This window comes from Anopheles gambiae, chromosome 2 (genome assembly GCF_943734735.2).
Source record: "Anopheles gambiae chromosome 2, idAnoGambNW_F1_1, whole genome shotgun sequence".
In the NCBI taxonomy this organism is placed as follows: Eukaryota; Metazoa; Arthropoda; class Insecta; order Diptera; family Culicidae; genus Anopheles; species Anopheles gambiae.
In genome coordinates this window covers 10,725,006-10,747,228 of record NC_064601.1, presented here as the reverse complement: position 1 = coordinate 10,747,228, position 22,223 = coordinate 10,725,006, and the positions used below count along the sequence as shown (strand labels likewise).

Sequence of the window (22,223 nt, the reverse complement as noted above, 5' to 3'; positions counted from 1 at the left end):
TGCAGTACGTACCGCTAGGGAAAACGGTGGTAAATAGGGATTTTCTGCTGCGCTGCCGGGCACAGGAGATAGGCTCCTTACAGTAGCAGCAGCAAAAAAAGAAGAACACTAAAGAACACTGCGCCGCATCGGTCCGTTCGAGTGCTTCCCATGCTTGGTTCGCCGATCCATTAGGGAAGCGATTTGTACCCAATTGATGGCTAACGAGAAGCTAACCGAACGCGATTTTGCCCCCAAAAAAAGCCCCTCGATATGGGCTCGTTGCCTAGCTTAACCTTTAAAAATTGCATCACCTTATTTTGGCGCCCATTTCTTTAACGATTATCGCGTCCTCCTCGCAACCCGGAACGGCATCCCGACTGGTGCCATATGTTTTGGGTGGGTGGCCGAACACTGAGTGAACACTTTTGCTCGAATGCCCGCTGAAAGTAAGCGCCGTAATCGGTTGATTGAGCCGTTTAGTTGGTTTGCTTTTAATTTGACCAACGGGTTTGGGTACGGCACTTACTGGAAAAGCATCAGCAACGAGTATCTCATTTTGAAATCGAGTTTGTGAACGATCCAAAATGGACACAAAATGTTTTTTTTGCTTTGTTTCGTAAAGTAATGACATGAAAAGGAGACACCGAGTCCAAATAAAAAAAAACAACCTTCATGGAGACCATTTTTTAACGCGGCATTGTGTAAAAAGGGAAAAAGCATTCTTTTACCATGAATAAATCACTTGTTACATCATTCATAAGCCTGTGTCAGTCTGTGCTGCCTCTCGACGGGGACAGGACTCAGCCCCCACCCCCTTTTCAAGCCACGCTAAAGTGAAGGAAACCCCTTACGCCTAAATGATAGAAGCAGGAGCCGCAAAAAACCCCCTTACCTCAACATACATCTCATCTCAACGGATAAGCCGTGAAAAATCTTTATTTTTGTTTCACGAAGCATTTTTTGTCCTTCTTCCTTACCGCCGTTTTGTGCTTGCTGTCTCGCCCGCCCCAAGCATCCCAACAATGGGAGCCGGATTTGGTCAGCATTGCTATCATTCTTCAGCGCTTCGCCCGAATCCTTTTAGGAGAATTTAATTTATGGCGTCCATTTTTCCAACCCGATGATGGGTTGCGCCTGCCGTGGACCACCCCGAGCACGAGCAAGCGAACTGACCGCTCGGGTGCTTTTTTTTTTGTTGTTTGTTTCGTTCGTTTTTTTCATAGTTGCAAGCAAAACAGCAAAACGTTGGGTTTCAGCAAGAAGGGACAAGAAAAAAAAATGAACACAGCTACAAAATCAGCTCAACAGCCGTGGCGGACACACCGGACACCGCAGCATAATGTAGACGATATTCATTACGAGGAAAAATGAAAGGATTATTAAAATTATCCCTACACAAAGTCACTGTCATGTAGATTGTGACGAAATTTGCATCATCTTTCTCCGGACTCTGGGGTGGTGGTGCTATTATGTAGACAGTCGCTTGGCTTTGCTTTGCTCTGGTTGGGGTAGCTGTGTCTGAAAAAAGGAACCCCGTAACCATGCCAAGCGAATGTTGCCCATGGAGAACAAATGCGGCACGCTTCAAGCACCGCAACCAGTTGACATGCTGTAGCGGTGTAATATGTTCTTATTTCTGGTTGCTAAAGCTTGCTTCATTTAGAATTGGAACAAACTGTTGCTCATATTGTGGCGCTCCTGGTGGACGGATTTGGAAGCTCTTGGCGTCAACGAGTCGGGCATTTTGTCAGCTTGACGTATGTATTTTTGACATTCCGTAAATCGACTGTAATTAGTAAACAATCAACATGGAAGCCGAAAGCAGGGAAAAAAATGTGCACAGTTATTTGGAAAATCCTTTGTGGTCTGCATTTAGGCTAGCTAAAAAGTTGAAATTTCCCAGAAATACCGTATGGCGCGTTATCAAACGGTATAAGGAAACATTGACGACGATTTGGAAGCCTCAAGCCAATCGTCGGAGTGGAACTGTCGACCGGAATCTGCGTAGTAAGATTTTGAAGACGATTAAGAGGAATCCTAATCTGTCGGACCGTGATTTGGCCAGAAAATTCGGTGCTGCTCATAGTACCGTCAGGAGAACTCGACTTCGGGAAGGAATCAAGTCGTATCGAGCTAGCAAACAGCCAAATCGCACCATAAAACAGAATAGTTTGATCAAAACTCATGCTCGGAAGCTATACGATCAGGTGCTGACCAAGTTCGACGGGTGTCTTCTGATGGATGATGAAACCTATGTTAAGACTGACTTCGGGCAAAACGCAGGTCAAAAATTTTACTTGGCAACGGGTCGGGGGGATGTTCCCGACAAATTTAAATTAGTTTTTGCCGACAAATCTGCAAGAAAATTTAAGATTTGGGAGGGCATTTGTAGCTGTGGAAAAAAACGAAAGTTTTCGTTACAAACAAGACAATGACGTCGGAACTATATCGAAAATAGTGTCTCCAAAAACGAATTTTGCCATTCATTCAATCCCACGATCATCGCGTAATGTGTTGGCCAGATTTGGCAAGCTGTCATTACAGTAAAGTCGTTGGAAAATGGTATGCAGAGAAAGGGGTCCAGTTTGTTCCGAAAAACCTTAACCCACCCAATTGCCCCCAGTTCCGCCCTATTGAGAAATACTGGGCAATCATGAAGAGGAGACTCAAGGCAAAGGGAAAGGTTGTCAAAGACATCAATCAGATGACGACCTGGTGGAATAAGATAGCTAAAACGATGGACGAAGAAGATGTGCGCCGCCTAATGAGCCGTGTTACAGGAAAAATTCGAGAATTCCTTCGAAACCGTGAAGAATAGTTTTATCCGTATTTTTCCTTAAAAGTATGAAGAAAACGCTACATTTGCATAAAAACAGATCTTAATTTCAATTATAAATAACTGAGATACAAGCAATTGTCTTTGTTCCAATTCTATCTGAAGCAAGCTTTAGTTTTCATACAAGGAGAGCAGCAGTATGTTTAATTTGTGCTTGTGGATAAGCTTTATTTTTTTAAATTTCGAAAAAGTAAATCCAGATAAAGAAACGTAAAAAAAATCTGAAACGTGAGCTTCTCCTATCGACGGTACGATAAAGAGATGTTATTTATCAAACGCTCCCAACCCATCGACAGACAACGACAGAAATGGAATTAAAAAATGAAACTCATGCCATTTTTTTTTGTTTGTTCCGTCTTTGCACTACACCCTTTACACACGAGTCTCAATTTATCTTCTGTTTTCCGTCTTCATCGCGCCCAAGATTCCTGCTTCTTATGATTTCGTCCAGCAAAATAACTCCCACACTGCAGCTTCAGAAATTCATCCCCATTAAGCATGGTCGCCGCGGGTCTTATTTCTTGTTGCCGCAACGCAACCGCTCCCTTATTGTCTGGAAGGGATAATTACTCACCTGTATTGCTTCATCATAACTGGAGTGGAATTTTTATGCTATACTAGGAGTGATAAAAAGAAGCGGCTCGTTCGCACTCTTCTTTTTTTGTTGCTGTTTTTGGGTCTGCACGGGACACAAATAACGAGCAGCCTTCTCTTCTCTTTGCCCTTTTGGGGAATATACACGGAGGTGTTGTTTTGCTTGTTCGTTTTCGGTGAGATTCATTAAAAAAGAAGAAGAAGAAGAAGAAGAAAACACCCACACACGAAAGACCTTCATTTGCATTTTCATTCACTAATCTTTTCCTATTCGCAGGCAAAATGTTGTTTTTTTGCTTCTCCGACACCATTACGATCTATTTGAAAGTAAACCTACCGTTTTGTTTGTACGTTTCTTCTCTCTCTCTCTCTCTCTCTCTCTCTCTCTCTCTTTCTCTCTCCCTTTTCGTCGCTCAATCGTCCAGACGTCCGAGGATGGTAACAGCACACTGGCATCGCTCAGCTTCACGCCGACCCGGGAGGACCACGGCAAAACGTTAATCTGCCGGGCGACGAACGAGCTGGTGAAGCGGGGGACCAAGGAAACTTCGATGAAATTAAACGTCTTCTGTAAGTAAGCTCCCGCAAAAAGGAGCATTTAATCGCAAACCGTGCCAAAACCATCGTGCGAACCATCGTGGGCATCCTTATCACTCACGCGGGCGGACAGCAAACACTGTCAAGATTGTGTCGCGGAACCGGGTTCTGCCCTGACTGCTTTTCATACCGCGGCAAACGTTTGTACGGGCAGGAGCGTAGCTGGCGGGGCAGTTGAGCCTTTGCAAATGCAAATGAGTCATTTAATTTAATGTTTTATCAACGCAAACGCTCACCGTTCACCGCCTGACCTTTGCACTTTTACGGACATTTCATTTGCGTCTAATTTTCGGGTTTCTTCAGCAAAGGGAAGCGACAACGAACACAAAACACATACACACACACACACACACACACACACACACACACACACACACATACACACACTAGTCGGAACTCGCAGAGCGCTGGGCCATACGGTAAAATGAGATTAAGGGCAAATCTTGTGCCCCCGATCTCGGCTCGAAAACTGGAAAGCCTTTAAACGATAAAGCGATGAGCAAGCGATGTGGCAGCAAAAAAGAAAATCCCTCCCCCCCCCCCCCCCCCCGGCAGCCACTATCCAGTCCGGCCGGGGCAAAATGAAATCGGGACGATTGAGAACCAAGGCGAACGAACGCAAATGCGCTAAACGGACAATTTATTCTGGACAATTGTCACCTGCCCGATGGTGCCACCGTGTGGGAAGGATCCATTTACGGACACGCCAATGTCATCCGCAGGCCGAAAAGGGCTTTTTTTCGCATTGATAAAACGGTACAGCAGAGAAAAGAGGGAAACTCTCCATTACGAACGTCTAGGAGTCGAATTTTCTTTTGAGGAACGCTTCTGGAAGGAACGCTTTTTCTCCCTCCGCGGTGAACATTTCTAGTCAAATCGTTACCGAAACAGGGGAAAAAAGGCTTTCTAGTAGCTGGCAGCAAAAGGGGGGAACCCTGACGCCAGACCGTTTGACATTCGTCCACGGACACCCGTATTGTTCTTTTCGTGCTAGGCAAACATTCGCTCACTTCACTTATTTACATTGGTCACCGGGATCATCAAAAGGAACTCCAGAAGGTTCCCAGTTTTTCCCAGCCCGTGGTTACCCCAAACGGTTCGTACGCGCACCTTGCAGCACCGGGAAGGCAAGCAAAGGGTTGGAAGGGAAGGGCGTGAGAAAATAGAAGGCATGCGCGGGAGGGAAGAAAGGAAAGTGACACAACCGGTAAGGTACGGTTGCTATCGAATAAATTAAAAGGGTTTTCCGAATAGGTAAATAGTCGAGGGACCAGAAACAAAAAGGCACCCAAAGGCAGTTGGCTGACACCCACACACACACACACACTCACACACATACCTACACACACACACAAACTCCAACCATCAACGGGTTGAACTGACACCGGGAACACTCGGCACCGAGCGGGTCGTAGTGAAAACTGCAACGGTTGACTTGTTTTTAAGGGGCTTGAAATGGCTCGTTTACAGGTTGGGAAAACTCAACCCACTGCTGTTCTGTTTCCCTGCACAACTCATCCAAACAAACCACTCGTCCCTTGTGTTTGTGGTAAATTACTACCCATCTCCCGGCCGTCCTGATTGCTTCGCAGCGCATCGTTGCCAGCTCTGGCGATAAAAAGACGACCAAAACCACAAACTTAACCAAACTAAACCGACCGAACCCTAGAGCCACCTAGTACGAGGTCGGAGGAGCGGACCAATGCCTTTTCGGAGAAAGTTTTCCACACGAAACCAAACCTAGAACAGATCGAACCGCGCGTTCCTGGAACCCGAACCGACTGGAAAGGGCATTGATTAGGGAGAGCGGTTTGCGATGACAATGAATCCATCACCTTCGGCAGGCGTGAGACTCGGTTGCCCGGGCCGTGGTAATCGAGTATACTTGAGCGCTGTTTTGGCACAGCGCGACACAGGCCGTATTTTTCTGCCTCGGAGTGTGGAAAGGGAATTGGATATCGCGCACCCTGGTATCGTGCGGTACACAACGCGGTAAAGTGTATCTACAATCTCCGGAAATCGTTTAATCAATCTTACCTTTTTCTCGCGAACACAATCACTGCCTGGTCGTGCTTTTACTTAGCCGCAATGAAAGCGTCGTCGAACGAAAGCGTTCAGCGAAGAAGACGTTTTTCTGTTCGTAATGCGCTTGATGGGTGGAGAGTTTTGACACAAAGTTTGATCGAAAAAGTCTTCCGGAAATCAACGAACTTCCGGCGAAGTTCTGCCGTGGAGCATCTGGGACTGGATGTTTGTAGCTTGACAGTATTTGTTCCTTCGCTGGATTTTGCTTGGTTTGTTGAATGGACAGTTTTGCTACAGTTTTGTGAAGAGAATATTTTTAACAGTTAATAGAAAATATTTGATATTTACCAAATGACTACCTCATAAGACTCACCGTTCCGAACGCTTTTGCTACCTGCGAACCACTTACAGATACATACATTTCTCACAATTCCTCGCACCCCTCCACAAAGGTTACCTTATTGTATAATTTACAAAACCACATTAAATTACTTCCGGGAAACATGATAAATTTGTCATTTGCGTTGTTAGAACAAAATTGGAGCGGGCCCCTAATATCCTTACTCGCAGCACACGCTAGGACAGCGTACGGAATAATTTACGTGCCAACACGATAAGTGTCCGAAAGGTTGCGACCGTGAGGGAATTACAATTATCCCACCAGGGAGGGGAAGCTTTCCTGCGTTCCCGAAATTCAGTCGAACGCTCGACTGCGGTAGCATTTATTTACATTCGACCAGCGAGATATTCCATACTCCCGTTCGCTTATAAGTGCGGCTCCCGGCTCACTCAAAAAGCTACCAATTGACGTTGATCCATCATTTCATCATGCTGCACGTACGCCTACCAAACACACCAGGCGTCGCAAAGGATCTAAAAACAGGGAAGCTTTGCTCCAGTCTTATGCCGTCATCGAGTGTGTGTGACGGTTGGCGCACCTCGCATGCTGACAGTCATTAAAATTAAATCGGATTTCATTAGATTTATACGATCCCGGGCTCATTATGAATGTGTTCCGGTATGAGCGTGGCAGTTTAGCTGGAAACCGAATAGCTTCCAACTACGGAACGAGCTCCCATAAAGGATCACACCAACCGGCTGTGATGAAAGGCGAAGGTGCCTCATCCCCGTGCCACCACTTTGCACCGAAGCCGCTCCGGTCAACCTGTAACTGTCCACTCGTTCACACCCCGGGGTGGAATGGTGCGACGTGTATTCTGCTCATGGCACTTTTCTCACATCGCCCCCGTTTTTTTCAACCAGCAAAAACGCTACCACGAGTACAACTTCCTCTGGTGAACGTTACGGTGAAGCTTTCTTTTTTCTCTTTGTTCCTCCCATTTGTTATTACGTTTTGTGTATGTGTGTAACAGCACATACAGCGCTCGCCTTACCTCTTGCCACTCACGCACACATATTTTACGGGCAAATCATTTGCATCTGGGGAAATTAAGATAGCGTTACAGCTTCTAAATGGTTTATTTAAAAATGATTTGTATCTGGGACCGCGGAACGCGTGGACAACGCAGTGGCCCGTGTACGCGGGGCGACCATAAGGGCGCTGTGAAGCTGTTTGTGTGCGTTTGTGTGCTGGTTTCCACTTTTTTTGTTTTTTGTTTTTTTTTTTGTTTTGCTCCATGCGCCTATGCAAAACTGCCGTAAAATGTTGTTTTCATTCTCGGCGCCCTTTGCAAAGACAGTGCGCCGGTACCGTCACAGGGATGGAGCGAGGAACCTGTTTCGTGCACAAATTGTCGCATCGGGGAATATGCTTCGGCAGTAAAGTTGTTTTCTTTTTTCGCTACACCGAAAATGAGTGTGTTTGTCAGTGTGTGTGTGTGTGTGTGTGTGTGTGTGTGTGTGTGTGTGTGTGTGTAAAATGGGCGAGGCTGAAGGAAAAACATGAAACGTCCGCTCCCAAAACACCATCACCGCGACATGGCTTTATCGTCAACGAGAGTGTCCCTTCTACAGTCGGGTAGAGTCTTTAGAGAACACTTTACCGTGGTTGCAATGAGCTGTCTGCATATTTTGTAGAAATAGTTTTTTTCACCCATTTGCCAGCATGTTCTTTTGTTTGTGTTTCTTTTTGTTTGACTCGCTCAGCTAAATATGCAAATGAATTTGTCTTAAGTGTGCCAGGAACAGCGCTTAGCACGAGACAGGAACTGATAGTCGATAGGCAAATTTTCGTACGAAGGAGCTGTTGTAATAATCGCTCCTAATACGGGACAACATTGTTTAGGGAATGTTTTTGACATCCGATTCACAAACCAAGTTAAATGGCTTATGTGTAACGAATTGCATAAGTTTAGGCGTTTTTGTTGGAGTTGATTGATTATTCACTCAACACTTAGTGGAAATGATCTAAACATTGTGAGGCAAATTCAAGGATTATCCTCTACACCTAACCTAACCTTGCCCCAGAACACTTGCCCTATTCTATTTCTACTCGTTCGAAAGCCCATTTCACCACGCAGCAGCACGGAACCCTTTCATCCGTGCTGTTTAACCCACTCGACGGTACAAACTCGACCAACATAATTCACTGGTAGCGTTTGCACCCCCCTTTTGGCATGAAGTGGCTTTCTCGAATTGCAGTCCCACTCGTGCCCGGACGGCCAAAAAGGTTTTTGGGACGTGGGTGTGTGTGTGTGTGTGTATGAGTGGGTTGTCAGTGTTGTCCCAGCTGTCATTAAGCGAGGCTCCCGTGCGGGTGGCCCCTTGGTAGCGATGATGATGTTACTGTTACTAATTTACATTAACTCTTAAAAGCGAAACTTCTGGTTCTGTGTCTGTGGTTCATACGGAAGCTCCCGTTGAATAAAGTAAAGGCCACCGGTTCCTGGTGTGTGGAAGGTAGCCTCCACACATCTTGGCCCTCATCCACCAACCAACGAGGTGTGAAGAAAGACCAAAAATCATATCATCACTCTCCACATCTACTGCTGTACCGTTTGCTCGTGCAAGCTAATGTGCGAACCACCGCCAGCGTCGTCGTCGTCGTTGTCGTCGTTGTCGTCCCACCCGCACCGGGGATGGAAAAGAGTGGAACAACTCTCGCAACCGTACATACATTTTACATTAATTTATGCGCTGGAAGTGGTTCCCGTCGGCGTCGGCCACATTCGCTTCGTGCTCCCGTGTGTGTGGTGGTGAGAAGATGAAACGAACGCCCTTGATGGACCCGTATCCCCCCGCCCGAAACGATCCCTTTGGGAGGGGGGATGGTCACCACGGGACACTGGAGCATATTTCATAACTCTTCCGCACAGGGGTTCGTCTACGCAGATGGCTTTTGCCGGTTTCATTACGGCACGACACGGTGGCTTTTTTTATTACTGAAGGGAATGTGTAGCATCATGCGGGGTGGAGGAGCTGGGATTCGCTGTGTCGGATATTGCTGCCGCTGGCGGAGAAAAGGGCCAACACGGGAGGGAGCGAAAAGCCCAAACCCGACCTTTTCACGCCACATTCCAGTGGTTTTGCAAATGAAACACGGCGCAATAGATAAGATAGTTTTTGGGGATGGAAGTCAAAAAGCTGCTCTTTACTTTGCATTATTCACGGTGGTGCTTTCCCGACACTGGTGGGTAGGTTTTCGGAGTGCGGAAAATGGGATTTCGGTAAATATTGTAATGTTTTAAGTGTTTGTATTAGACCTACAGCTCTACTCTTGCAACTGGATTTCATCTGAATCATTTAAAAAATGCCAAAAGGGAGGTGTGGCATTGCAAAATTCTTAAAACAAACTGTTTTAGCTTAAGGACAGTTAATATTTAAAAAAAAGCAATCTGGCTCAACTGAATGAAAATATGCATAATATTATTTTCATGCCACAGCTTCTTTTGCTGACGTCGCTTAAACATTTTGATCATGAAAGAGATTTAAAAAAAAATAATTTCCCATTCTGTTGCACCACACACGATACAGTTACATTTTCCCTTCGGTCAACAGTGTTGTTCCAACTCGGAACGTAACGACGGTATTTAATTAGCTTCGACCTTGTTACCCTCCCAAAAGTTCATCCACCCTCCTGCGCTGAGCTGCGGGTTTCAGATCGACGGGAAAATGCCCCGAAAAGAGTGTATTGTTCCATCGTGCCCAGTTCACTGTGCATCGAAATACGGCTCGAAGATGAGTGTGTGTGTGTGTCAGTATCCTGTTCATTCGTACCGAGTGGCCGGACCATCAATCCGGCATCAGGAACCGGTAGAGCTAGCTTAATTTTCCGGCATGTCACAATCGATTCCAGCATTTGCTCCCTACTGCTCCAACCTGGCCAGTATCGAACAAAGCACCGGAAGAGCACGGGCATCGGCTTGCTCGTTCTCTATCTCTCTCTCTCCGTACCGAGGTTTGCAACTGCGCCTGATTGCTACCGCATGCCGATGCAACCGCAAACATGAATTTGATTACGGTTTCATCCACTCCTCTTCTATCACAGCCGGACACCGGCGCCTGGCCACTCGGGCGAGCGACAACATTGGCGACATAATGAGCAATGCAACGGGAAATGGCTTCCACCATCGCTGGACTCATCGTGAGTGAAGCAGGGGGGGGGGGGCAGAGTGACCACGACCGACCATTTCTTCTCGCTTCCCCTTTTCCCCCCAGAGGTAACCGGATACAGTTTGTTCAATTAGTGGTAAATTTGTGCCACTACGCCAAGGCCACCGGGTAGCCCGAAATTGCCCAAGCATCTCGACTGGCGTCGGATCCACCGCACCAGCAGGTTAATTGATTTTGTCAGCTACAGCGATGTCATCCGATCGTGTCCACTCACGAAAAGCCACCGCACGGAACACGACTGACCGTGGAACCGCCGGATGATCCTGCCGCGAGCGGGGTCCGGTTGCGGGTCGGGATCAGGGTTCGGCCAGCGGAGTGAGTGTGTTAATTTTGAACCAAACCGTTCCCCGGTCCCGTGCACGTGCCTACCGTGCCGGTATGTGCATTAAACTTTCAAACACCACCCGCTCTGCTAACGCGACCGAAGCAGAGCCCGGTGTAGTATGGTCGCGTGTTCGGGTTGGATCCCGAGACCACTTGAAATCTGCCACCCCCGGTCCAATATCCGGTTCGGTTGCTGGACCGGGCACTTTGTGTGCCCAGCATGTGCGCCAAGCGTGGGGCCCGAATCACAGAGCACCGGAGACAGATCATTCCCGCACGGAGACGTCTTTTATCGTGCTCATCCGATGACGCCACTCGAATTCGTTCGAAATTCAATCCAATTTTCGACAAAAATATGTTCCACTTCTTTCACCCGTCAAACTTTTCTACCGTCTACCGTTGCTCCAAAAGGCCTGTTTTTTTTAAACGGAAAGACAGCATCCACAATCATTCAGAAGCATTCCATCAGACCCTTTTATGGGCGCTTTGCTTGTGCGGTGAAAGTCCCAGCATCGACGTAAACTCCAGTCCCCCCAGCACCTGCGTTGAAAGCCACAAGCCCCGATTTTAAATCGAAACATGTCAGAAGATGAAGCTGTCCTCTTGCTAGCCATTTCCGAATTGCCGAATTTCCAGCCGAATGGCATTTAATTTCTATTTGATTACAGCGCACGGCAGACCGTCCGCTAGCGCTAGCTCCTAATGATGATGAAATCCAAACAAAACGCTTTCTCTATGTTCAAAACCAAAGCAAACGGGACACCATGTCCAGAGATAGAGAGAGAGAGAGATACTGTTGACCGCCCTGACAGGCAAGCAGTCATCCACTTATGCAAGATGACAGTGAACCGAGTGTCCGGGAAGGGAGAAAGTTGGAAAAGTCTCCGCGTCCGTTTGCTACTCCGGAGCGTAGAAAAATCCTAATTCCATTTCTTGGGGCTGTTTCCGTCCTCTTTCCGGTCACCGCTGTAGCATTGGGGTCAAGAAGCCGGAAACTTGACTCGTGCAACAGAGAGGATGTTTTTGAGTGTGTGTGCGATTTTGTTGTTTTTTGCTTAAACCTTTGCGCAGTGGAACAGTAAACTTGAAGGGGAGAAAAAAGAATCACACACCACCATATGTGTAACCTCGTACCGCCACGGTTCGCTCGCTGGTTTGGGAAGGACCCATTTCACTTCTAATCTAATTCCCGTTCCATATCATTCCCGTATCATGGCGAGGTATTTTAGAACTTCGTTTTTTCCGACACTTTTTGTCTCTTTTACACTGTATGCTTTTTTGTGGTGTGTGTGTATACTTGGCTGTACATTCTATTCCCGTTTCGCTTTCGAGCCCGCATCAAGCATTCGTTAAAGTATGCTTCTGGTCCGAGTTGTGCCGTGCAGCGAACTGGAAACTAGGCAAACCTACATACTGCCTCATCCGGTGTCATGTTTTTTTGCTGTGTAGAAGAAATAAAAAGGAGCTATTTTTTCTTCTCAGCTTTGTGGCGCTTTGCTTTCTCTTTGCTTGGTGGAGATGTTTTTTTTTGTTTGTTCGTTGCTGTTGCCCGCTTCGTTCGAGCTATCTACTTACCATTCATGGTTTGCGAAACTGATGCTGCTACCACGGCTGCTGCTGCGGCTGATGTGCGCCGGTACCGAGCGGCCGGCATTGGTTTGAACTTTCTCCTGCTAGCGTAAAGGTTTGCCCAGCGCCACAGCCCAGCCTGGGAGAGTGCTTGTTGATAGCAAATAGTTTGGGACTTTATTCGTCTTCAATTTTTTGCGAACCTATCCGCCCCGGTCTCGTCGCGTGGAGCCGTGCGCCGTTGGACAAAAGTTGACATGTGAACGCTAAGAGCCGGTTCATGTTTTCCCTTCGCAAAAGGTACCGGAAAAATAGCGCAAGGGAAGTCAACCGTACGATTAGAAATCTCAGTCTCACTGCACGGGCGCACCGAAGCGTTCCGCCAAGCACACCCCCTGGTGGGAGCCGAGCGTAATCCGAGGAGCATCCGCTGGCGACGGCACATTGGCAGGAAGATGCCGGGAAAGTTTTTCTCCCCACAAAACTTTTCCTATTTCACACCCACATCCCGCAGAGCTGATGGCACGTGTGTGTGTGTGTGTGTCTGTGTGAGTGTTTAGATGAACACGCGAGTTGACAGGAATGGTTTTGGGAGCTTCAACCACATCACAACCGAACCAACCGTGCCAGTGTGGAATAGTTGTTTCCCCCCCTTATTGGGAGTCGTACTGAGAAAAGCTGCTGGTACTACCCATCCTATGCTGGTGGTCTGATTATAGGTGGAACCTGTTCAAGATGACACTCTTTATAAGGTGTTGATAGGTTCGAACGTCAATTGTGTTGCGAGCGTTGACAGGGATGCTTTGGTGTCGCGCAAGGGCACATTTAGCAAACTGTTTTCCACAGCACAGAACGAATACTTTTATTCTTTTTTGGGGTACAAACAGGTCATCGTGTGTCATTAATGATTTAGTTTTTTATATGTGTATAAATGTTCTTTAAATGAAAGTAAATTGTCGCTTCGTTTTGCCTCGGTACCTCAACAAAGGAATTGAAAAATCTCATATTTAATAATCACATAAAGAATGTTTCAATCGCTGCTATTAGCGCTGTAAAATATTATTGTAAATGTCATTCAAAAACCTGACTGAAACAAAATTCATCTCAGCGTCACGTACTCAACCTTGGCATCACGATATAAACCTTACAGCAAAAGCAATCGGCACAACTAAGGGCATAGCAAATATTAGTTGCATTAAATGAAAATAGGTAAACAACGGAAGCTGTAATAACTGTAACGTGCCAGACACAGCCAGACATATGATCTTCGAATACCAAATATACAACCCACCACTAAATATATCAATAGAATATTTCGAACAACATTCGAAAGACGGGGACGGAAAAAACATAAAACAAGTCATGCAATTTATAAAAACAAATAAGTTGGAATTTAAAGTCCATAGCTAAAGGCAGTCAACCAGCCTAAAGACTAATTCTTTAACCTCAGCACCTATATGACCACGAGTTGTCGAAAGGGTTTAAAAGAACTTGGAAAGCCTCTGAATTTGCGGCACGGTGGGTCCATTCATAGGAGGATATATTCCAATGCTCGCATAGAAGAAGAAGAAGAAGAAGAAGAAGAAGAAGAAGAAGAATAAGAAGAAGAAGAAGAAGAACAATGATAACAAAACGAAGAAGAAGAAGAAGAAGAAGAAGAAGAAGAAGAAGAAGAAGAAGAAGAAGAAGAAGAAAAAGAAGAAGAAAATAAAAAGAAAAAGAAGAAAGAAAATAAAAAGAAAAAGAAGAAGAAGAAGAAGCGTCACGTACTCAATATTGATAAACAGAGGTGATACTCAATACGATTGGTGTGACCAATACATGCTTCGTGACATTTTTGCGACCAACGCTTGGTCAGTCAGCCTATGTCATGACTTTTTCCATTGTGATCAATTTTGCAAAAAATTACTGACATAGTCATTTCCCGAAGTTTAACACATCCAACATGGTACATCCCTGCCATGCCATTTGCTACCTAAATAAAATGATTTGGAGGGCATTGACAGTGAACCAAGCTTCCTAAACTATCTGTAAAAATCTAGATCGTGCTTAACACGCAACATATTGTTCGGGAGCTTTTTTTTATCAACCAAAGCGATATTTCCAAGTTGCATCAACATCGGTTGCCATCCAAGCCAAACATTCTCCCGAGCAGTATGTTCTCCACGAGTCCTAACTCGAACTACTCGAGCAAAACTTTGCGCATCAAGTTTCGATCCCTAACGACCACACTTAAATTCGGTCCACGGATTCCCATCCCCTCGGCACTGGTGTTGATTTTGCGTCCCTCAGTTTTACGCCAAAAAACTTTGAACATCACTCATCAAACAAACTGGACGCTGATTTCCGCCTCGTCTTACTACCTCACCAGCCCCCAACCACCATGCGACCGACTAACTTAACTTTAAGGACGTCTCAAATGGATCGTAATCAAATCGCCTAATCGACACCGAATCAAACCATTTTGTGCGGTGCTTGACATTTTGCTTCTGTCGATTTTTTGCTCGCTTGGAGCTGCTCAAACTTGTGCAAAAGTTAAAAGCAGCCACAGTTGAGCGTCACTTCCTAGCACAACACGAAAACAATGTCCACGATTTATGTTGCCTCTTGCCGTACGCTCCTTCTCGCTGTTTTCTGGCTTTGCTTTAGCCGGAAACGAGTAGCTGTTGGTTATTGTTTTTTTTTTTTTGTGGCTGTTGTAGTGTTTGTCCCTGAACCATTTCGTTTAAAAAGCATCCTTGCCCCGGTTGCAGCAGAAGAGCTGGGAAAGATAAATAGCGTCACGCAAGACAAAATCCACCACCAAACGAACCGTCCCGCTCGGGCGCAATCTCGGTACGCGGTGCATTTTCCCTCGATCGGACGAGCAGAACCGCACACCGTAGATAATGATGATGACACCGAAAGCGCATCATGTCACGAGTCGTTGAGAATCGTGTTGTGGAAAATTGAAATTAATCTTGCCACTCGTGCACACTGCACTCACAGTTCGCGTACGAGTCGTCCGACAGTGCCGCTCGGTATCGTTATTGGTCCCATAACTCTTGGCCTGTCTGCTTCACTACTGTTCCCGCGTCCCGCACCTTGAAAGGAAGGACAATTTTCCACCCACTTTACAAGCGTGACAGCGTCTTGCGGTGAATGCGTTCGCTGTTACGAAAATCACTCTCCTGCATCCCATGGAAACGATGCCGGCAATCGATCGATCGAGCTGGATTTATTGTTCCCCGCTGCGATGGCAGGGAGGCAGCAACACAAGGCAAACAAGGGGAACTTGCTTCACTAATCCAGTCGCTTATCGCAGGGGGTTTCTTTGGCACATTTTCCACACCTGAGTGTTTGCTGGCATTCGGGAACATTTTGTCCACAGCGACGACGTACGAAACAGCTGTGATTGTGGCGCTTTGTGATGCGCAACCTTTCTCTGCTTCCACACTGAGCTGGAGTTTTGTTTCGGCGAAGGGACGACTTCTTCTACGAGAGCAAACCAAAAGCTGTAAAAGGCGACCGGCATGCCTCCAAAATTCTTACTCCGAAAATCCGACAAGCCTCGTCGGGAAAAAAAGTGCGTCCGAAAGTTGCTAATGACAAAGTTGACAGCGCACACGCCGTACCGTAGCAGTGGCAGAAGTTTCCCGCTACTCACCTGTCGCACACATTTGCACCCTGCAGCACTGGGCGGTGGTGGCTAAAGTGTACCAAAAGCTACCCTCAGATAAAAAAAAACAAGTAGAAACATTCAAACACACATACGGAAATAGGAAACATGGAAAACGTGTTCCGCTTCACGGCTTTGACGCAGGCAAGTGTTGTGTTTTCCCGAGCCATACCATCCCGAGTTTGTGACACAGTATTTGACAAGAAAGTGACTTTTTACTGAGTGCCACTCAACCTGAACCAACCTAGCTTAGCTGGGAGGGGTGTGGCAGGGGCGTTAAGAAGAAGGAAAGAAAAGTAGCAACAACAAAGAAAAAATAGCACAGGACCAGAAAACTGGTACGCTGCACAGGGCCGGCTGGCCCAGGAAAAGCTGACACGATCATCCGCAATTTACCGTCAGCCTGTCTGACATCGGCCGTCCTTCCAGCGGGGGTAAGCTACTTCTTCAGCAGGGTAAAATAAAACAAAACTGCTCAGATCGACACGAGAAAAACACACACACACAAACACACGCACGCACCGGTTGTGGTGGTGAAATGCACAAGAAAACTCAAAAGGAGTGGCAAACGGCGGGGGGGAACACGGGCACCCACACGGCACATAATCCCAGCGCCAGCCTGCATCCACGATCGTTAACTTGTGGCCCGTGAGCGGAATGCAGATTGACGGCTTGCCTTTGCGGTGCGGCTTGGTTCTCTTTCGGTTCGATTTACGGTGACGGCAGGAGGCAAAGCGAACGCTAAATCGCCATTGACGTCTGACGATGCCGTCGACGATGGCGACGTTTATGCGGTTTTGATGTGACATGGCGATGTATTTTGTCCGCCGAAGTGGTGAACAGCTGGAAGCGATGATGCTCGCTGATGGAAAGCGGGGAGGGTTTTGGGTCCTCCCCACGACTGCAAAGCGTGATGTCATTTTGTGCCGAAGGTGCCGAAGGAAAGCAGAAGCAAACCAAAAACAAGAACCTGCTTGCTCTCGGTCTTTCCACTCAACCGAACATTAGCAACAGATTTTCGCAGTCTTAGAAGCTTTGTGGTTTACGATGTGGAAGTGGAACAAGTAATCAAGGTAATTAGCGAGCGAAAAGATTTATACCACGTGTTGAGCGATGGACACGAGTGACAGGAAAGGCGATGCTTTGAGTAAAAATGCCTTTTAATGACACGTGGTAGAGATGTCGTGCAAAGTCTTTGGCCTGAAGCATTTTGTACAGTTTCTTCATTTTTATGTTTTGTGTTGTCATTTTTCGAGAAACTGTCAGGACCAATATTTTGTTCAACAACCTCGATTAAAAGGAACAAATAAATGCTACGAACATTTGGCGATTTTATCTACGATTTGAACATCAAATTAAATTGCAACATAAAACAAGCACACACATCAAAGGCGAACAATATTGCACAACAACGTGCGCAACTTGGTCATTTCATATTCCAATCACATTCCATTACTAGCGAGCGTGTGTGCCTTTTTTCTCCTCTCCAACATTGGCAAGGGTCAAACAAATTTGATTATACGGTTTGTCCCATTTTCTACGCCTAACCGATCGCTTCGAACGGAGCGCGCTCCATCCGCGCTGACCGTAAAAGTATTTATCATTCTGTCCCATTTGCCCGCCATTTCAAAGTGCGATCCCCTTTTCCGAGAAGCTTGGCAGGGGAAATTCCCGAAAAATGTTGCCTTACCGAAATCAAAACCTCAAATTGCTCTGCCCAAATGCCACGGCATTGCGTTACCGCCCTTGACTAAGTCTATGCAAAAGGGGCGTGATGCAGCGAGAGAGAGAGAGAGAGAGAGAGAGAGAGAAAAAAAAAATAAGAGAGAGAGTTGTGTATGTGTAAGCCCAAAGGTCCACGGGCATGAAAGCAAGATCCCGAGAAATGGATGACGGTTCCGGTCATTCCGGTCGGAAGCACCGAGCAAAGCTCAATAAAAAGGGCTAAAGCACGCGTGAGAAATGGACTGCTGTAATCCTTTTCCTGAGGTTTTTGGCTTGCTGAGGTTTGGGCCGCGTACCGGGCAAGCCTGATGGACGGCACCGGTTTCGGAAGGGAAGTGGGGCAAAATATTTTATCATATTTATGGCGACAACAAAAGCGACAGATATCATGCAAAACAACCATAAATAATGCCGGGCCGGGCTGACGACGCGTGTACGCCAGCGCGGCGGCACGAAGTCATATGCACCGTGAGATTGGTTGCAGGTCGTTCACCCCCCCCCCCAAATTCAGACCACATCTCCAGTCAAATGATCCAGTCCCGACGGTCCTCCTACCCCCGTCGGCCTCTAGCAACCCACACCGCATTAGGTGACAACCGTGACAGCGCTTCAGACACTTCTGGGCCAGCTGACACTTTCTGCAGCGCCGCCGCCGCCGCCTGACGGAATAAACATATCTCGCGGGTGAGTTGAACCGCCACTCGGTAGCGAAAGGATATTCGCGCATTAGCCACGCCATACACAGTACCGCTGGGGGGAGACAACGGATCCAGGATCAGGGGAGGAAAGGGGAGTCACAATTGTTTGAACAACGGATTTGCAAGAATCACACCGCGCTTGCGATTTGTTTTGATAGCCTTCTGGCCATGGTGGCTTGGCCCGTTTCTCGGACGCGATTGGATCAAAATAATCCGAGCGTGAGGAACGGAACAGTGGAGCGATCCCAACGCCTCCCCCGGGGTCATGCTGGAGTTTTTGTCTGTGTACTGTGATACGAAACAAAGCAAGCAGAAGTCTGGCTTGTTGGATGGATTTTGCACGGACAAATTCTTTTGAAATCAAGCTTCGCAGAGAACCTTGCGTCGAAAACTTTCTTTTCATTTCACGGCGGGCAATGGAGATTCTCACTAAACTGATTTTGACAGCGTATCTTTGCTTGCGATTTAAAGAGTATTATAAAACAGTGTGTTTGCAGTATTTCTAGTGCATTGTAAAATATTTTGACATCGGCTTCTCCTACATAACCATTGAGATATTTCAGCTTTAAGGGGAATTTTGGTCTTAAATAAGCATTTCGTCTGCCCAATTTTCTGTGAAATGTTTACGTCTATGGTATGTTACGTCCATGTCGTTCAAGAAACCGAATAACGTATGGCTCCGATGTTTGTCCAACAGTGTGACATAAATCTGTTCCATTTATGAAATAAGCAACTGCAATAAAGTTCTACCAACATGACCAGATGAAACTAATACGAACAGTGAACAGCAGTTAGTAGAGCCTCCCAGGGCCACACACTGAAGTTGGTTCCTTCTTCACACACACATAAAATGCAGCTCCCATTTCTCTACCATCTATCGCTCACTGATCGTTCCCGTGCTTTAAACATTCCAGATCTACCCACCCTGAAGCTGGAGCTCGGCATCAACATGAACCCGGAGGACATCGAGGAGGGAGACGACGTGTACTTTGAATGTAAAGTGAATGCAAATCCGTCTGCATACAAAGTGGTCTGGAAGCATAATGTGAGTATTCGCTGTGGTATTCTTGTTCTTGTCCCTATTTTTCAACATTTTCCTCTCGCTCGCTGCACCGCAGCGCCGTCGCTTTTCATTCGCTCATTTATTTATTCTTCGGTGGTCGTACGATAGGATGGATTAAGGATGTGTGCCTCCCTCTGCACCCTCTATGTGCACTCAGCGCTGCATCAGTGTGGTCTGTTACTGGGAGGGGGGGTAGCTAGAATAACTCAAACAGCCGTTCCGAAAATGCGGAAAAGCGAAAGCGGTGGTGGAATTGCTGGTGCGGTTGAAATTGAGATTTCACCGTGCAGTTGCCGTCCAGAGGGCTCGGGTGGAAGCTTGTGTGCTCAGAACTTTGCACGCTCGTGGTTAGTGACCACATGTTGGCACTGCAATTGCTTGCGCGCGCTCGCATTGCATCATCGTCATACATATGCATCGAGCCGCAGCTTCAAGATAAATCGAAAACCCTCCAAAAACGGAAACGCATCGAGCGTAAGGTTATGGATGGGGACAAGCACAGGAATAGTGGAGAGAAAAAAGATCCCCCGCTAAAAGAAAATGTAAAAACCATGCACCAAGATCGGTTCCGGTGACGACGAACAAGCGGGTTCCTTTTTAGCGGGTGCAGGATTTTGCTTTTGTGTGTAAGCGAAGCCGTAACACGATAACGCTGTTCAAGCGGATCCCATCGGCTCAAGTATCCAGATGGGGGAGGTTTTCTTGCAAAGACACTGGCGCTGCTGCATATTGCTAGCCTGCAATCTGCATTGAGCAGTCTGCTTTTCGATAGAGAAAAAAAACACATCCCAATGTCTCCTGGCTGTGGCACAGAACACTTTCGCCCACGCCCGGTTCTTTCCAATTTCTCACAACGAAACCCGTCCGTCCATCCGGGGAGCTGCTTAAAATGGCCGGCCATATAGACGGTGGTTTGCCGCGCACCCCAATCCAGTTAAAGGATTGCACTGTCAAGCGGGCTGCATCTGCATCGTCGTGGCAGGTCGCTGGCAATCGCGTACCGGCAGCGCCCTGGCAATGCGGTTTCCATTTCGTGATATCTTATTTACATATGTCTTCTTATACACTTCCACCCCACCGCTTTGCCCGTCGCCCTCCCTCCCGAGCGCTCTTTTGTTTCTACTGCTTTGGATAGATTTTTTCATCCTCTTCACCCACTCCGACCCACTCGCTGCACTGTTTGCAGCCGAAAAGCGTATCCGTTCTTTCTCCGAAACACGTGCCGGAAGGCTCACTTTACCGTTGCAGTTGGTTTGTGACTCAATTTCGACTTACCATTCGCCGCTCGTCTTCCTCTCGGGTTCGATTTGGTTGTTCCTGTTCCAATAAAAGAAAAAAAATCCACCACCGCCTGTCAATCGATAGCGTTTTGCGCACGAGATGCACATTCGCTGCACCACGAGCAGCAGCAGCTGACAGCTTGGGTTATTCGGAGACAAGTGGAGAATGCTCATCGTTAGCAGCATCGTGTCAGGTCGCTGATAATGGCAGTGGCATGGCAACAGAACTGCAGTTGATATTCCAGTCGTCTGCGTGCGCTTGCTTGAAAAATGTCACTTCCGAGCGGTGATTTATTTCCGCTGCATTTTGTTTTTCGTGGCACAATGTTAAATAAAAACGAGCAAGAATAACGCAAACCCCGCTGCAAGTGTGCCTGATCAGCAGGAAATCCGTTCAATGGTGATGCGTTGAGGTGGAAAAAAGTAACCATTCCTGTAGCTCATCTTTATTTCAATTTGCTCTTAACTGACTCACTTGGATCGTGCTCCATTTCTCAAACACCAGTCCATTCTATGAAGTTTCAGATTATCTGGAATTTCATGCGAAAGTTGCACTCATCATAAACTGATTGCTTTCTGTTGGCGTTTGAAGTCTTTTCTGAACGATTCAATTGACTTGTCGGAATGTTTTATTTTGTCAAAAAATATGCTTGGATTGATCTTTTCAAATCCTTTTTTTATGAAACCATCCGATATCAATTATTATACTTCAAAAGCACTAACTCCTGCAGCTGATTCTAAAGAAATGTACAAATGATTGGATTTCCTGGCCCAAAAGTCTAATGAAAGTCCAATACATGGTTTGCTTAAATTAATCACAATTTTGCACTCATTCTTCGCCTGACTTTATTTGATTTTCCAACGTTCAGAACGTATTTGTCTACTAATACAATCTTCGACAGCCTTATTTTTTACACTCTTCAAAGCAATCCCTGTGCTGTTTCGTGTGTGTCAACAAGATTGTGTATCGTTTCAGCAAACCTTTCGTGCTGCTCCTGGCGCAACGCTAGTGTAGCAAAGCCTGTACAATTACGGGCTTTGATTGAATTTATTATTTCTTTATGTTTCGATACGAAAGCTCTGGCCAAACTGTGAAACCTCACAAATATAGCTCTTCATCGCCCGTCCGCTCAAAGAACCAAAGAGCACCATTTTGGTTATGTTTCGTGATGTATCTTTCCCTTCACAGTTCCTTCACACTGATCCGCCGATATGCGCTCGTCTCAAGAAACGAACGATTCCAACACATGTTGCCACGAAATCGACACAAAAAAAAAACCGACCGACCAACCAAGCCATT

General features: G+C 46.6%; 1 protein-coding gene across 6 annotated transcripts in view; it reads left to right on the top strand.

The window, feature by feature from the left end:
- Positions 1–22,223, top strand: part of LOC1281286 (hemicentin-1) — a 186,383-nt gene that overhangs the window by 83,950 nt on the left and 80,210 nt on the right. For all 6 annotated transcript variants that reach the window (XM_061643057.1, XM_061643056.1, XM_061643058.1 and 3 more), the window contains 2 exons: positions 3,838–3,982; positions 19,495–19,625. In XM_061643057.1, coding sequence (XP_061499041.1) covers positions 3,838–3,982; positions 19,495–19,625 — 276 coding nt within the window. The remainder of the gene's footprint in view (positions 1–3,837; positions 3,983–19,494; positions 19,626–22,223) is intronic.